Raw genomic sequence first — 18,139 nt, 5'->3', positions numbered from 1 at the left:
GTCACAGGTCTAAGACAGACTGCAGCTTTCTTCACTTATATCAAACTAATTTTTTAAATGCATTTCATGACAGTGAAGTGTGTTCTTTCAACGACATTTGAGGTTTGTTGCAGAAAGTTTCTCTTATGAAGAGTAAATAGGTTAGCAGTTACCACAATTACTAACAAAGTAGTGCTTAGGAAATACAATTTACCCCAAACTTCTGATACATATTTATTCTTTTTGAGATGACCTGTGTGCATTTGGAGAAAAAGGGTAGAAAAAGATGATAGTTGGTTATTTTTTGACAGTTTGGGTCAAAACTGCTTTTCAAAGACTAGCCTAGTAAAAGTAGTGCATCTTCTACCAAAATAAGTAAAGTGTGTATAAAATCAAAGTGAATTTCATTAACCACTTGGCAAAATGAGATAAACATGAGAAAACATCTGTCAGCCAATATTACCTGATTAAACTTACTGAAATGCTAAAGGGAAAGAAAAGACAGGTAGTATATATATTTCCTCACTAAAAATATTGAAAAATACTTATTATTTGCAGTGTTACATATTCATGTTTGTCAAAATGGTCAAAAACTCAGAAAATAAGCATTTAGATAATCATAGCAGAAATTAAGAGTAACATATTTTTATAACTACTCAAGTAAAGCACATGAAACAAATCCCTGGCCAAAACTCACTTTCAGTAAAGAAATATTGTCTTCCAATTACAGACACATATACACACACACACACATATATACATATACGCAACAAGAAACATTGTAGACTCCAATCAACTATCTCAAAGAAAACTGACAGCACCATGGAAAACATTCAATGTTTTTCAGACACTGTCTTTTAGAAAAATAATAAAAAGGTTCTATCAACCTGTTCATATTTAATGATATGATAAATCAGTAATTTTAATTCTGCAATTTTCATCACAGTGGCACAGTTGCAAATATTCCAGTTATGCTCCAAGTTTCACCTGGATATTCTAGTAACAGAAAAAGACATCTGGAGTCTAAAAAAAATAAAATAAAATCATCACTTGGAGCCGGGACATCGAGCCAGGACATCTGCCCTTTCCTCTTCCTCCAATTATTCCTCCATAAAGCATACAAAACTCAATCCAACAACACAATGAAATACCTGAGAAAGAAAGGGCAGAATTCCACAGAAATTAGTTGAATGTATTACTGAATGCACTACTAAATTTCACTTAAAGTAAACTGTTTGGCTTCAAAGCAGTAATGACTAAGCTAACAGAACTACATGCTAACAGAATACACATTCAAACATCAGCTCTTAGATGTCAGGAATCCACTTAAACAGAGTGTATTTTTATTAGGAAATAGACTTCGTTTGTTAGCCTCAGCTGAAATGGCTCCATGTTGCTCTAAGATGAGAAGAGAGATTAGAATGAAGTGGGTACAACAAGTATCTTACATATCAAAGGGATGACAAGGAAAAATTACATAGTCCTGGCAACAACCACCCAATCCACAGCCCTGTGGACTGAAACAACCTTATGTCTAATTCTGGGCCTGTAAGTAGTCCTACCCACTTAATTGTATTTACTAAAATGTTTTAAGCTAAACACGCATGTAAAGGCTTGCAAAATTGCACTCTAATAATATTTCTGAAAAACATTCCCCCTACCCTAAAGTGTCTTTCAAAAGACTTCCAGGAATCCATCTCTCTAGGATCCATTTGACTTTCATGACTTGTTGAGTAATAATTTTAAAAATTCATGTCTGGCTAACTAATCTGTTTATCTAGGAGGAAAGAATTCAAACAGGAGAAGAATCTTCACACTGTGACGTAGAAATTTATATATATATATTTTTTTTTTTTTTTTTGGTTAAGGAATGATATATTCATGTTTTGACAACATCTGAACAAGTATAACAATACAGATTCTTGATTAGCTGTATTTGATTTTTGACATTAGTGTTGTCAAAAAGAAATTGTATGAAAGTAATTGGCCAGCGCTATTCCCTGGGACCCCCACTTCTCAGAAAGAAAATTGCCTTTAGCTTATCTGACCAGGAAATCCAGTATCTACAGAAATTCGTCCTGTCATGGTTCCTGCACTCTAATGGTGAAATTTTTTTTTTTTTTTTACAACCCTCAATCTGTTTTGTTACCAAAACATCTCTGAATTACTTAATATCAGGCTACAAATCAGAAACAAATTGAATGTAAAACTGACTGTGGTGACACCACAAGTGGCTATTCTCTCCATAAACTGTATTTGACATAGTTTTTTAACATTCTGAGGCAAAAAAATTGATACTAATTCCAGTTACTGCAGTAAACTACTGGCCTGCTTCTTCATGTGAACATTATAAAGTTCAACAAGGCCAAGTGCCAAGTCAAGGACATGGGCAGGGGCAATCCAGACAGGTTGGAGGATGAAAGAATTGAGAGTAGAAGGACTTGGGGGTGCTGTGGATGAAAGGCTGGACATGACCCAGCTGTGTGTCCTTGCAGCCCAGAAAGCCAAACATGTCCTGGGCTGCATCCAAAGCAGTGTGGGCAGCAGGTGAGCGAGGGGATTCTGCTCCTCTGCTCTGCTCTGGTAAGACCCCACCTGCAGGGCTGCATCAGCTCTGAGGTCCTCAGCACAAGAACACGGACCTGTTGGAGCGAGTTCAGAGGAAGGGCACCAAAATGACCAGAGGGATGGAGCACTTCTCCCATGAGGAAAGACTGAGAGGATCAGTTTTGTTCAGCCTGGAGAAGAGGCTTCAGGGAGACCTTATCATGACCTTTTAATACTTAAAGGGGGCTCATTGGAAAGACTGACACCTTCCAGCAGCGTCTGTTAAAAATGTTACAAGAGGTAACATTTTTAAATTCAAAGATGGTAGATTTATAATGGACACAAGGAGAAATTCTTTACAGTGAGGATGTTTAGACACTGGTTGAAATACCTTTTTTTTTTTAGAACGACCTTTGTCTCAATGGTAACACGACTGATGCAGTTGATGGGTTTGCCCTCATGTAAGAGTATAAAAACAGAAAACTGCATAAGTGTAAGGTCAAATTACTATTTATATAATTTAATTCAGTCAGGTATCAAAGCAGGCTGCAATGGTATCAGTCTGCTTTGTGTCGGTGTAACAGAACCCACATATTGGAGATAGAGCAATAATAACATGGCACTAAGAACAACTTTTAGTTAATCACTGGCAGCTAACAACTGAAATTAGTCATTTTGGCATTTTTTATGTTGATGGATTCTACTGTTTCCAGAAGAAAATATGAGCCAGTATTTATCTTTAAAACAAGCATGTTTACTCACAGATTCCTGCTTTTTTCTAAAAGAACAGATTAAAGCAATAGACTAAAGCACAAAAAATCCATTCAAATTACTTAAATCAAACACAGGGAAGTACTAATAGGAATTGACTTTTCAGTAGTTTTTTTAAAAAGAAGCCCTTTCCAGTTTCTACAATTTTCTCTGTACACAGACTAGTAAGACAGTGTGATATTACCCCTGATTGTGATAGTGGAATTTATTTCATTCTTTTATTCTCATTCTCTTTTCTCCTAAGTTTATATTAGCATATTGTAGCTGAACTGAAGTTCTCTGAAATCTGAAAGAAGCTACAGTACTTGCAGAGCAGTACACAAAATTTCTTTCTTAGCCCCACATTCTCTTCAAAGTTTCATTACCAACACTGTGGTAGGACAAGCAGATGATGGCCTGCGTTTGGAAAAAGTAGGCTGCATATTTTAATCAATAAACACATCATCCACTTGGAACCCAGCCCTTTGAAGGAAGGAGATATGCTGTGGATTTTTTAGTTTGCTTTGGAGAGGTTCAGGATTGTGGGTTGTTTGGAGTTTATGTTATTGTGATAGTTCATAGACTCATGGACTATGCTGAGTTGGAAGGGACCCACAAGGATCACTGAGTCCAACTTTATGCCCTGCACAGGACTACCTAAAAAACTCATCATGTGCCTGAGAGGATTGTTTAAATGCTCCTTGAGTTCTGTCAGGCCAGTGCTGCTTCCCTGGGGAGCCTGTTCCAGTGCCCAACCACCCTCTGGATGAAAAACACCCTCTTAATATCCAACCTAAACCCCCCCGAAACAGCTTTCATACTGTTTCCTCAAGTCCTTTCACTGCCTTGAGAGTGAAAAGATCAGTGTCTGTCTTCCCCTCACAAAGAAGTTGTAACTGCACTGAGGTCTCCCCTCAGTCTCCTCCTCCTCAGGCTGATCAGACCAAATGACCTCAGACACTCCTCATACAGCCTCCCCTTAGGGCCCTTCACAACCTTTGTTGCCCTTCTTTGGACACATTTAATAGTTTAATGCCCTTCTTATACTGTGGCACCCAAAACTGCCCCCAGCACTGGAGGCGAGGCTGCCCAGTGCAGAGCAGGACAATCCCCTCCTTGCCTGGCTGGCCATGCTGGGCCTGACGTCCCCAGGACAGGGTTGTCCCTCCTGGCTGCCAGGGCACTGCTGGCTCATGTCCAACTTGCCATCAGCCGGGACCTCCAAGGTCCCTTTCCATGGCACTGCTCTCTCGTGTTTCATTCCCCAGTCTATACACACAACTGAGGTTGCTCCATCCCAGGTACAGAATCCAGCACTTGTCCTTGTTAAAATTAATATGGCTGGTAATCGTTCTGTAAATATGCCAGGCTTAGCTGAGAAAATGATTCAGGCTAGTTTTAATCCAGGTTCGGTACTCAAGGCAATTCACAACACACCAGCACAAATATTGTGTCACCACCAAGGTGGTGCCTCAGGGAAGCAGGTGGAGCTACTGCATTAACTGATAGTGAAACTATTTGTGTTAGCCATTTGTTTTTAAATGGATATAACTACTAAAGGAGAAAGACAGGGATTAAAAAGTTTCTGAGATCACTGAGGCTGTTTCTCATACTGAAAAACTTCTCTGTTTGTCAGATTTCTGAAGATTTCTTGTTCTAATATTAAAAGTTGTTTGGTATCTTCACCTAACACTGCACAATTTTACTGGTTCATTTACAAATTCTTCCAAGACAGATGTATTTTTGTTAAATATATAAAAATTAGATTGGTACTACCCTTAATGATGGAAGCTCTTAAACAAATACAAAAATACACATATTTAAAAAGCAAAATCTAGACTATTAAAGAATAATCCAGAAAACCTTATTCCAATTATCCAGACCACCAGAAGAATAGACCATGTTTGTTCCTCTTCTAAATGTGCTAATCTTAAGGCAGAAAACATAAGTTGCCGCATATATCTGAGAACACATCTGTTCTCTGCTGTTCCCACCTTTTCCAAAATAAAAGCGCCACTGTCTCTGTTGTACCTTCCTTGAGAGCATTATAGACTACCTGAGAATATTTAAGCTTGTCTTAGTTACTGCTGCATTTGCATCCACATTACAGACCACAGTTATCTGACCCAAGCACAGCACTCACCTGTTTACTGAGTTTGTGTCTGCAAAATCTCATTGCTTTCTGCTTCTTAGAATTCAGAAACAGATACAGCACCCTACAGCATTTTTAGGCTTTCCTCATCCCCATGAGCATTCAAACATCTTTGTCTATGGCTGACAGAGATCTTCACAAAGGAACCCACATCCTCAGGAAGTTTGGTCTCAATCTGACAATGAAGTACCTTGTATGTTCAGAATGGTAGGACTACTTCTCACCCTTTTCAAGGTAAAATTAGTACAAGCAAAGGCTCCTGGGCACTGTAAAATCTGAACCAGATATAAAAGATTCTTTCCAATTGATAATAGCTCTGCAAGGTAGTGGTTTATTTCATATATGCAGGCAATGAAATCCTGCCTTTTCACCTTGTCATTTAACAGAAGATAGGCAAAGACAGTTAAATTAAAACTCTAACAAAATTTGTTTACAAACTGATATTAAAAATATCAGCTGAGATTATGGTAGCAAAACAGAGATTTTAAAAGAGAAGAATATTTTTCAGTTTATTTAGCATGTGTTTATCCCACCATAATAATTTTCCTTTTTTTGAGCAAATATATCTTTGGAATACAAAGAATGAACAAAAACCCCCACTGTTTAACAAAAATATGACAAGAAATTCAGGGCTAAGTGAATATCCTAAATTACTTGAGAAAGCAAAGCAAAATGGAAAATAGATTTCAAATTCCTCATGGTTTTATAAGTGGAAAACAGTTTTCCTGCAGACAAATAACAGCAGATTAATCCCCATAAGAGCCACCTGCATTAGCTGCTTCCTCAAGGAATCACATTTTTTGCATTTGAAGAAAAAACTCATGCATCAAGACCATTAAGGTCAGAAGAAGTATATGCACTTGGCTAAAGACTGTGGGGAAGAAAAAAAAAATTCACATTGGTCTCTTCTAAGAGTATTTCTGCACACATCTTATATGAATATATGCACACAAGCATGACCTAACCAGAAACAGGACAGCCACAACAGTGTGGCACTACCTAACAGCAAGCAGAGATCACTACTAACTCTCTACTAAAGCATAATTTAAATCTGGGGATACAAAGTCCTTGCATCAACAAAAAACAGTTTAACAGCTTTACTGCACGTTGAGTAGGTAAGAGCATGACCTTGGTGTTTCAGGCCATTCTAGACAAAATTTGGCCTCTGAATGATTTGAACTTCTTGTCATTCCTTATTACCCTACATGGAAATTGTGCATACAACTAGCTACATATATCTCACTGTCAAAGGAAGTTCAGACATACAAAAATTGATTATTGAATGGGGATGTTCATTTACTCAAAGACCAGCATTTTCAGAAATAACCCAGGAACAACATGAGATAATTGGTGCTGCTCTTGTTTCACTTGCTGCTACAGATGTGGCCATCATTCACTCTGAGCAGTGGCAAGGTTCATTTTAAGTGTAAATTGCTGATTATTCAGCTGGTTTTGATTTAAATCACAGATTCACAGAAGGATACACAAAAATATTCTGAGCTGAAAGGGTATTCTGTGAATCTTTCTGTGAAACTACAGCAGCACTTGAACATCTGTGTGAGGCCTCCTGTCCCCTCACTGTAACCACAGTGATGTTTTTGGACAACCTTGGGCAAGGAACTTCCCACTATGGCCAGGACAATACCACACCAGCTACAGGGGAGAACCCTGACACAGTCTGAGTTATTAGATACAAACTTGGAGATGATGGTGACATTTTACCACAATAACGACTTTTTCATTACTTTTTTACATGCAATCAAACACAAAGAAGATAACAATGTCATGCTTCTCTCACAATCCTTATGTGCTTTCAGCATCAGTGATCCTATGATATTACAGTTTCAAACACATTTGTTTCTCTCCAACTTCCATTTTAGAGGACAACTGATCCACCAGTGGTAAGATTTCACACATGAGAAAAAAATCAAGGCATGATGGCAGTAAAACCAATACAAATTCCACAGTTCAGAAATTTAGTCTGTGTATAAACCTGAGAACGATTCCCATGTGCCAAGAAAGGAATCCAACTACATGGCAGCCTCTTCTGATAAACTCTAGAAAATAAGCTTGAAATCAAAATAGAACTAAAAAGTTCTACCTTGGAATAAAATGTGTGTAAGACTTGTCTTCAGTCATGCTTCCTGCACTCTCCAAAAAGGCAAAACATTCCTGTCCTCCATGGTATTCAGTATCCATTTGATGTAAAACACTGATAAATAGAAATAACTTCAGTGTACATTCACTCGGTTTTGATTTAACAAAAAAGAATTTGTATTGCAAGTATACTGCAATTTTATTAATTCCCATCTGTCTGTAAGACACATCTTCCCTCATAAATTTAGACCGTGATTTCAAAACATGAATACCATATCACCATATGTACTTTTACCTAACCTATACCAAACACTCTTTTAGCAATATGGCACAAACAAAACAGTCCATTCTATGCAGAAAACATAAAATAAGCTCTGCAATTTGGCTCAGTGCTGTCTCTGATTTTCGAATTCAGTGAAGCCCTGCAGTAGAGTTATATAAAATAAAGCCAGGAGCTTCTTAAGTCACTAACAACGTCATACCTTACAAAATTTTTAAAGTTATATTTACCACTTTGTATCCGTCAAAATTTGCCAAAGATGTTTTCACAGGTAGAGAGGGGACATCTGGCATTTCTGGCACTTGAGAAACACTGCAAGGCACATGTGGGAACAAATACTGGTATTTCTTCTAAAAAATGAGAGCACTGAAATAGTTTATTTTGACACTTACATTGCCTTTCTTCAGAGGCAGCCAACCATTAAAATAGATGAAATGATTCACACCTCATGGTGCTACTGTTTCAGGCTTCTACGCACATGAACCATTCTTCATCAGTGTCCATATTTAGAGGTTTTCTTCATAATCCTAGCAGAAATCATTTTTAAAACAGAGAGCTACCTAGATGTCTATGATTAAAAGGAATTGCCAACATAATATTTTTTCAAGAGATGTAGCTTATACTAGTGTATTTATTATTTCTCTTTTAATACAAACTTAAAATATTCCTGACACAGAACACTACATGCATATAGAACAATGTTCAGGCCGCCTCATTTGCTGTTACATTTAGGTTTTACCAGCAGAATTCTGACAACAGAGTTCTGCTGCTTCCCACCCTCACTCGCAATAATGCCACACTTGCAGAGTCCAGATAAATCCTTCAGTTCTGGGAAGATGATGAGTGGGGAATAAGGAAAATAACTTAAAAATACAATAAAAAAGAAGTGTATTACATAAAATTAAATTAATACTGAAAAGTGAACTTAAAAGCAATTTTAAAAATGGCTTTACAAAACTTAACAATTTAGTAATGGGACTTTTTTTTTTTTTTTAAAGTGCAGCTATTTCAGCTTTTCCTATCAGATCTATAGCTCAGTTCAAGTGCTTGCAATACCAGCATGGATACAAGTCTTAAATTTAACAGAATCATTATTTTGTGCTCACAGAGAAAAAAAATTAACATAGAATAATGTTTAAATTAATAGCAGCAGCTGCAATAGAATAATAATCCTTGCCAGATGAGTAATTCAAGCAGTTGTTCTCAGTCACTTTTCATATAAAAGAACATAAAATAATACGGGGGGGAGATATTTTATAATCCAGGTTTATACACCCTAAAGAGGTCATTAAATTGAACAGGCCAAGAAATAAAAATTATGGCTTAATGCCTAAGTGGGCTAATTTTACTGTTGGAGGAGGAGGTCCTGAGATGTTCCCTAAAAGAAACAGATTGTGCATGCATACCCCTTTGGCATTGGAAAGGTTTTCATTACTCACTAAAACAACAGCTTCCAATGTGGTATTATTTCCTGCTCTTCTCCATTTTCCTGAACTATTAGAAGTTCTATTCTATTCCTAAATTGAGAGACTTCATGTCTATTTTATCACAAAAGTTTAAATTCCACAAAAATACCTTAATTCAGAAGTCAAGCATAGTTATAAAATTGTGCAAGAAGGGGTGCAACCAAAATTAAGTAACCCCACAAGATCTTTTATCTATTTACGGCAGCTTGTTTCCAATGAGTTTAGCTGCACATTCTAAAAGCCTATCATAGTATAGCTTTCCCTATATAGCAGATGGCACTGAAAGTCATTTACAAATAAAAATCTGTGTCCTAAACATCCAACAAATGACAAGGCTTGTCTCCCTAATCTTGCACTTAACATAATCAGCACTAAACTGAAACCAGAGACTAGAACAAACCTGTTTCATAAACCACAAGGAAAACCAGTTTAAAACTATTTTCTGTATGAAATAGAACATTTTCATAGCACGGGCAAGCCAAATGTTTGTATACACCTCAGCCAAAACCTGTGCTATTATTGTTTCTAGAGCATAATCTCTTCGAAAGTATGCATATACACAGTGAATTTATCAATGCAGCACTCTTCATTTCAAAGAGAAGAAAAACAAAGAGGGTCAATCAAGTTGTACAGTAGCAACAAACACAAGCAGATTTCCAAATTCAGAGCTCATTCAACCAAAAGAAGTTTCCAAAGAACACCTGAAGATCTTTCTCTCTATATATTCCATACTAGGGTAAATCTATGTTCTCTCCATTTTGAGAGAACTGTGTTTGATATTTAATCAACAATTAAGCTATAGACTTTGGACAGCTACCTGTAACAGCAGTGACACGGACAAAGAACAATAATGCGTTACAGCCTTTAAGTGGTAATCAAGATTTTAGTTAAACTTTAAATAGCATTTGGAAGAAAGTGTGAAACTCAGGCATTTTTTCTTCTAGTTATTTATTTATTTGGTGACAGCAACAGTGAACATTATTTGTTTTGAGATTAAAATATAGGAGTATTTGCTAAAGCCTAACTTTTCTACTTTCATAGTCATTCAAGCCTACTTTCATGCCTGTATGTGACCTCCTCTTCATTTCCTCCTGAAGAAATGCACAAGAAAATTCTTGTGTTTGGATGAGTCATCCAAACTTAATCTTGCTTTATGTAGGATCCTGTAATTCTCTACTTTAAATATAGACTAATAAAATCAGTACCCATGATTTAGAACAGCCAAAAGGTAATAGAACAATCACTTGATTACCTGAACCCTCAAAGTTCAGAATTAAATGCTTGGGCATAGCTTACTTGTGATCATATTTTTTTAATCACATAAGCCTATTCTAAATATTAAATGATTCACCTCTGCATCTTAAAAATAAAGCTTCATCATCTCCATTTCATATCATTGGAAAAAGATTTGTCTGAAGCCATAAAATGATAGGAGTGCATTAGGGTTCAGACCCTCCTGAACACCATTTTTTTTTAATTGTACCATCTGAACAACACTATCCCCCCCAAAAGTGAATGATGAAATGACTATAGAATTAAAGTAACAATGCCGAACACTAACATCATAACTCATTAGTCTCCATCTGGGCACACAGAAAACACAAAACGTGGTTGGTTACTTTTTGCAAAAGATTTGACTTAGGTAAGTCATTCCTAAAATTATGGAAGACAAGAATAATCAAAACCCCACTGTATGTGACACCCAGATTGTTTTTCTTCTCACATCTATCACCTTCTGCACCCTAGAACAAAAGAAGCAGAGACTGAACAGGAGGCATGTTTCACATGACAGTGAAGAAATCTGTGTCCATCCAACAACAAAACTCCATAAGACTTCACAGACAAAACAAAAACAAAAACAACTTGTCTCAACAGCTGTAACAGTAGCAGACAAACACAGAGAAAAAGCTAAGTCCCTACAGTGCCTGTTGCAGCCTGAGACTATCCAGCATAGTGAAAACTGGACAAAATTCACAAAATCACGATCTTCCAAATATTCCAACCCCTCTGCGCATTAGGGGGCAAATCCCTGGTTTCAACATACAGCGTTACAAGTCTGTCAGCAGGCAATGAACTTAATGCTGCCAGTGCAGGACGCAGGCGATGCTGGACCTGCCCTCGGGCAGCGGGAGTGGCCGGGCACGGGGCGCTCCCCGGGCACCGCCTGTGCAGGAGCTCCACGCACACAGTAGGTACGGCTGGGGAACTGAGCTACATTCAACCTCGTGTTTACATTGCGAGCCGCTCATTAAAATAAGTTTATTACTAGCCAAGTCTGCCAATATAAACATTGTATTCTTGTTCTTAACTAAGGGGGATGTACCAAGAAAAACGTATTTTAAATACATTTGTTACCAGAAACGTTCACTGCATTTCAGTGTAACAGTTGAGAAGAAACCTTGGACACAATATAGCATTCTTCCCCCGAAAACTCACCATGCTTACGAGTTATAAAAATACACATATTTAATTGTTTTATATCTTTCATTATGTAAAACTCTACTACCAAATTTCAATCACTTTCATCTTTAAAATCCAAAGTCAGCTCCTCTGTGACAATGACACAATTCCAGTCATATTTTGTAGATCAAACACTGGCAAGAAATCATCAGCTGATTGCTGTGGAGACTGGCTACTGAGGTAGCACTTTTCTTTCTTTTTAAATTAGGCAGCTTTTGTTATGGATTGCATTACTAGACAAAGAGCCAAATGCTTTGGCAGTGCTCTGCCATTAGTTAGAACTGAAAATGTACTTTAAAAAACAGGTTCTAATGAGCATTTGCACACATTCCAACTGAAACTGAGACTACTAATATTTGGAAAAGTGATCAGTTCCTGAATTTTTATTCCTGCACATATAAAGCAGAAGAAAACTCTGCTAATTTGATAGTGTAGGAATATTCATATTTCTCTTGTTACAAAGATTGAACAATTAAAGGATACTAATGACACACTCTGCAATCTGATCAACAGCGATGAAATACAGGGAGTGAACATGCCTATTGTGAATACACACACACAGAATCTGCATGCATCTCTTGTGGCAGTATAAAGACCTGAAGCTGAGCAAAAAGTTCTTTTTGCTTTCTCAAAACAGAAATCAAACACTTTAATCCTAGTGTAAAATAAGAGAGAATATAAAAACACATAAAACTGTCAGAAAAATAGAACTATCTTTTTCCAGCTAACTATACTGCTATATATAGATCCATCAGAAGGGAACAATGAACAAAAGACAATTCTGTTTCCTTAAGGATCATAATTTTTAACTCTGCAGTAGATGCTCTAAAATTACAGATCAAAAATAGAACATTCATAGAAAGGAGTTAGAAACTAAGACAGAAATAACAGCACAGGAAATATAACAAACAAGAAAAGGCTATTTCTTCAAGAACAGAGAATCATCTGGTCTTCCAATTACTTAGTAGGCAATGAATTTTAGATCAGATCCTGCTAATGTAACATTTGCATCTCTTCCCTGTACTTGCTGGCTCAAATTAACACAACAGATTTTTCTTGCTGATTCAAAATTATGTGTGGCAATGCATTCAGGAAAGTGAAAAAAAAACTTTCATATTAAATATTAAATATTTAGAAAATTCCTAAGGCTAAAATCCTGCAAAGGGATAGCCTGTATCAGCCATGATGACCTGGAGACCCTGAATTAACAGAGCTCAGCCTAGTGATCTGCTCAATTAACACTCTTGGTACAAGGTTGGCATCTATTCAGTTGATGAGATCTTTATGGACAGATGCACCTATTGAGCATGGGAGTCACAGCTGTATCTGCAACCCATTTCTCATTAAGAGTAAAATTCCAGGGTCTTGATGGCAACGATCCATGCAGATGAACATCTATTCATGTTCAAACTAGTGTAAATACACAGTTTACCTGTCAGCTTTATTTAATAATAAAAGAAATAAATGTCAAATTAGTTCAGTTTTGTTTTGTGGGTTTGGGTTTTTTTGGTTTTAAGGCATGTGTATTCTGAGACACTTGAGCACTCTCCTGCTAATCATCTCTCCTTTTCTCAGTCGACCATGCTTGCATTCCAACACAGCCCAGTGCTGTGCTCACAATTTCACTGCTGCACTGCCTAATTAACAGTTTTAAGAGCTCCTTCTTTCAAAAGCTGACACAACCATAGCAGAACAGACTCATATTGACTCAGACTGAGAATATACTCAAACTTTTTACACCTCCAGTGTAATGTCAAACTTCAAGTTGAAGACTAAAATACTGAGGTTTGCACTGAATGAGTGAGTCCAAGGGCAAACACCAGCGTCTTTCTCTGGACAACTGCACTCGAGCAGCTCCAGCCCAGGTGAAGCACTGCTGGAAGAGGATAGTCAGATTTACCAGAGCTGTTTATCACCACCCCACAACCCAAGACTTGAGTTCAGCATGTGCTGAAGTGATACAATTACACAGGGCAAGGAAGCGGAGGTCTGGAGTAGTTTCACACAGCCTACAGTGACCTATCTGCTCTAAAACAAGAGCCGATGACACTTGCCAACGCACCCCTACATAATGTGCAACAAATACCATCAAAAATAACTCACTTCATACTGTAGCTTATATGCAAAATCATAAATGCCTAAATGTACTAAAGCACAGTTAAGCTCTCCTTAAATTTAGCTGTCAACTCGGAACTATTCGGTAGGAATGTATTTATAGAAGGGTTTCTTATGGATCACCAAAGGTCAAATGCCATTAAGTGCTATCATCCATGTGTACATGCAGTACACATAAAAACGTCACTTCATTAAATTAGTGGATGACACAACTGGCAGAAAAGATAATAAAAAATAAAATAAAAATAAAAAATAAAAATATGGTAGCTTTACAAAGTAATCTGTATGATCTAAATGTAATACAGGAAACAGGTTTTCATAGCCACTGTTACATGCCCAAAAAGAGTAACACTGTACCACAGAGAGCTGTGACAACAGCAAAATTATTTATCTTAACATAGGCAACCTAACAACAGGCTTTCAACAAGATACAATGAGAGAAGGAGCACTCAGCCAAGGCCTCAGTGAGGTTGTAATAACCACTTCCCTTTGTGGATGCCTTTGCTGACACCTATCACAGCACCCAGTACACAGCTCTAGCATTCCTTTTTCATCTCTTTATCAGACCAAAACCAGACAAACCCCACCAAGTGCTGGCTGTGCATCTATCTATGCTAATGAGTAGAAGATCCTCCATGATTTCTTTTTATTTAGCAGAAAAAGGGTAGTAGTAACCATGCCACACATTTTTGGTTGGTTGATTGTTTTCTGGGATGTTCTATTTTGCCTCCATAACTGCCTGTGAGAAGAAACTAAATAGGGAGTTCTCCATCTTGTAATGCCTCTGAATTGAGAATGTAAAGGTCTTTTTTGAAGATACGCTTTAATCAAACACAAATAATTACGCTCAACACAGGCATTAATAAAAAGTGTTAAGGCACACAAGATAGCAGGAATCCCATTAGAAAATCTAATGGGCCCTGAAGGGGGAAGGGAGGAACATAATCAATCAATGTATTTGGCTTCATAGGTTCTCCTGCTGAAGAAACAGATGGATGTGGTCAGCCATCCTGTGGTCAGGAAGGTACGCAAAGAAACTCTCTTCATGCAGAGCCACTGAATAAAATATCTCTTGATGACAGTGGAATTGCTATCTAGAGAAAGAGAGCTTATTACCTCAGCTTCTCACATCTTTCAAATTTACACCATGTGTTATAGATTAACAGCTACTTTTTCGCTTTTTACGGCTTCCCAAAAATAAAGCATGCACACAAAATACAGAATAGCAGCTGTTTATGACTTTTTACACTGTAAGGAAATGAATTCCATTTTGAATTCCATTCCACATTTTTAGTTTTGGTTCTGTTATTTTTGGAGGATGAAGTAGTGGCATCCCAGCTAGTCTTTTTAAGATGCTTTCCCTGACTCTCAGTTCATGTTGCTGTATTTCTTTTAACTGAAAACACATTTCCACTTTTGATAATTTACACTGAAAGTGAGCTGTTTAGTAAACAAGTAAATTTTTCAATATGAATATGATGTTTTCATACTCAGACTATTTAGCAGCACACCAATGCAAAATTAATGTCAAACTGCATAAAGCAATACCAGAGACCAAAAGAAAGCGCTTTTACAGGAAATCTGTTGCAAATTTCCTAAATAAGAATAATAAATAGTTCATTATTTCATACATGGATATGTAGACCGCACAAGCTAGGAAATTTGATTGATTTGCATTATATTTTACTTGCTGCTAGTTTTTTAAACAATACTTACAGAGTGCAGAGAACAGTGATGACCTTTACTGTAAAAACATTTCATTTACAATCCAGCTAACACTCTCCCATGGTTTGCTTTCTCAGTGTATTACCTGAAGTAGTCTGCATTGCTAGCATATAAAACAAACAAACAAAAAAATCAAGCTCTAAGCAGCCCAGTCTCAATTTTGTAGCTAGGATTTCTCTTCAGAAATCTATAAACATATTTTAATGTATTCAAACTATGTCCAAGGCATGGGAGGTGAGAGAATAAAAGAATCATGTTGTTGAGTATAAAAGCAGAGTGTGAAAAAGTCTACTGGGGTTAAGTATTAACCTGATGCATTTTTCAGAACGACTGTACTATTTTTAACTGTTCTCTTTTGGCCACAGGTCAAAGTTTTCCTAGCAAAATACCAAAGTGAAAATGCTGGGAGCGAAGCCCAGATGCAGCTCTCTTTGCTTTGGCCTAGGCAAAAACTTATCTGAATCCAGTCAGATATGTAGGCCAGTTTCCCACTCCCCTCCATTGACTATGGCTGTCATTATGCCCCTGAACATCTGAGGAGTAACACAGCACCACAGCCTCGGGAAGAACATTTTTCAGATGTTATAGGAAATTCCTATATTCTCCACACAGCACAGGCATACATTCTGTTCACTCAGTTCCTGTATTTTTGGCCAAACAGAACTGAGTCATTTGAAAGCACAAAAAAAGACACAGTGTAAGTGCCTTGGGCAACTCTTGGAAGGACTGGGATTTATTCCCCCTTTTTCTGTTCCTCATAACTGGGACACATTGAAAATTTTGGGGCAGACTGGAAATATAAGATCTGAAGACCCTAATGTTCAGTTAAAATACTAATAATTATAATACTAATAATGATAACAACAGTAATAGCAATGATAATAATCTGTCTCCTGGCCGCCTTTCTAGAGTTCAGACGGTTAAACGGGGAAATCTAACCCCTTTCACACTTCTTCCCGAGGGCATAGATTTCTCACTAAAGCAAACTGTATTTCATACTCTCACGCGGAAAAATGCTATTTGAAACAGGACACAGACGAAACAATTTGCCCCAATGAAAAATAAATGTGACCCTACTGGACCCCTCAGTTACATTTCTCCCTTAGGCGTGTCCCCTTTTCCTGAATTATTTCCACATCACACAGCAACCTCAGCTTCAGCAGGGGACGTTTCACGGGAGGTGAGCGATGGGTGCCCGGCAGCGCACACAAAGGCAGGTACTTTGGGGACGGACACGCCGTGATTACGAGGCGCGAAAGCGAACGGTGTGAACGATGCTGGGAGGGAAAACAAGGCGCTTCCCTCTCCCCGGATCAGACCTCGCCAGGGACGTTTCTCACTTTCCCCCAAATAAGATCTAGCTAATCGGGGAGCGCTCGCTCTCCTCTCACAGCGCCGTTCCCGTCCCCTCGCCCAACACAGTCCTGGGGGCGAGGGCCGCTCCTGCCACCTCCCCGCTGCCGGTGGCCCGGCCGGGGGCGTGGAGACGATCCTCCGTCCTCCCCCAGGAAAGCACTTTCAGGACGCGGGAGCTCTTTCCTTCCTTCCCGTTCCCTCCCGCCCGCCTGAGGCGAGGGCAGCGCTCCCTTTGTTCCCCCGCCAAGCGCTCCCCCCGGGCGCGGCCGCCCCTCACCAGCAGGCTCTCCACGTTGACCGGGGAGCGCGGGTCGCGGATCATGGACTCCAGCTTCCTCTGGCGGCCCTCGAGCATCCCCGCCGCCGGCTCCAGCGCCTCGGCCGCCAGGGGAGCCGCCGACATCTTCGCCGCCGGCTGCTGGCTCATCCTCCGGGCCGCCTAGAGCCGGGCCCGCGGAGGGCACTGCGCGGCCGCCGGCGGGCCTAGCGCGGCGGCGAGCCCGGGAAGGGCGGGGGCGGCGAGGCGGGAGCGGAGGGCAGCGCCGCCGGTGGCCGCCGCCCGGGCATGAAGGGCGAGGGAAAACGGCCGCTGTTCCGCCCGGGCGCGGGGAGAGGGAGGGGAGAGAGCTCGAAGGGAGGGACGGAGCGCTTCCCGCCGTGCCCCCGCCTCTCCCCGCTCAGAGCGTCCCTCGGCGGCCGCCGCCTCACTGCCCGCTCCGCCGGGACATCTCTCCGAGGGCGGGGGGAGGCGGGGAACGAAAGGGGAGAGGCTGCCGCGGGGCTGGGCCCAGAGCGCGGCTCCTTCTGCAGCGCTCGCCGGCTGCAGGGGCGGGAGCCGCGATCCCCGCCGGCCTCGCTTTCCCTCGCCGCTCTCTCCGCGTTCCGCCCACCGCGGCCGGGCCGGCCTCCCGCTGCCCGGCCCCGCGCAGCCGCCTCCCCTACCCACAAGGCCCCGCTGCCAGCGGCGCATTGTTCGGCGCCCGGCCGGAGCCTGGGCTCGGCGGGCCGTGCGCGGCCTCGGCGGGGCAGCGCTCGGAGACGGAGCTGTGTGCGTTTTGGCACATGAGACCTCACCCTGCCCCCGTGGCGTCAAGCACACAGGAGAAAAGCGAAAGAAGGTGGGCGAGCAGCGTTTCAGATAGAGCAGCAGTGCTCACGGCACGAATCAGAGATTCGTGGAATGGTTTCGGTTGGAAAGGACCTTAAATATCA

At 40.0% G+C, this 18,139-nt stretch overlaps 1 protein-coding gene across 3 annotated transcripts in view; it reads right to left on the bottom strand.

Annotated features, from left to right (window-relative positions):
* ROCK2 (Rho associated coiled-coil containing protein kinase 2) overlaps window positions 1-17,390 on the bottom strand; it is a 113,727-nt gene extending 96,337 nt beyond the window's left edge. Inside the window, exon 1 of one of the 3 annotated variants that reach the window (XM_066314792.1) lies at window positions 17,205-17,390. In XM_066314792.1, the coding sequence (XP_066170889.1) occupies window positions 17,205-17,354 (150 nt within the window). In that variant the 5' untranslated portion in view covers window positions 17,355-17,390. The remainder of the gene's footprint in view (window positions 1-17,204) is intronic. The other 2 variants (XM_066314793.1, XM_066314795.1) reach the window with 2 other exon arrangements.
* Window positions 17,391-18,139: the final 749 nt, after the last annotated feature.

This window comes from Sylvia atricapilla, chromosome 3 (genome assembly GCF_009819655.1).
Source record: "Sylvia atricapilla isolate bSylAtr1 chromosome 3, bSylAtr1.pri, whole genome shotgun sequence".
In the NCBI taxonomy this organism is placed as follows: Eukaryota; Metazoa; Chordata; class Aves; order Passeriformes; family Sylviidae; genus Sylvia; species Sylvia atricapilla.
The sequence above is the reverse complement of the archived record's forward strand: the minus strand, read 5'-3'. Positions and strand labels throughout refer to the sequence as shown.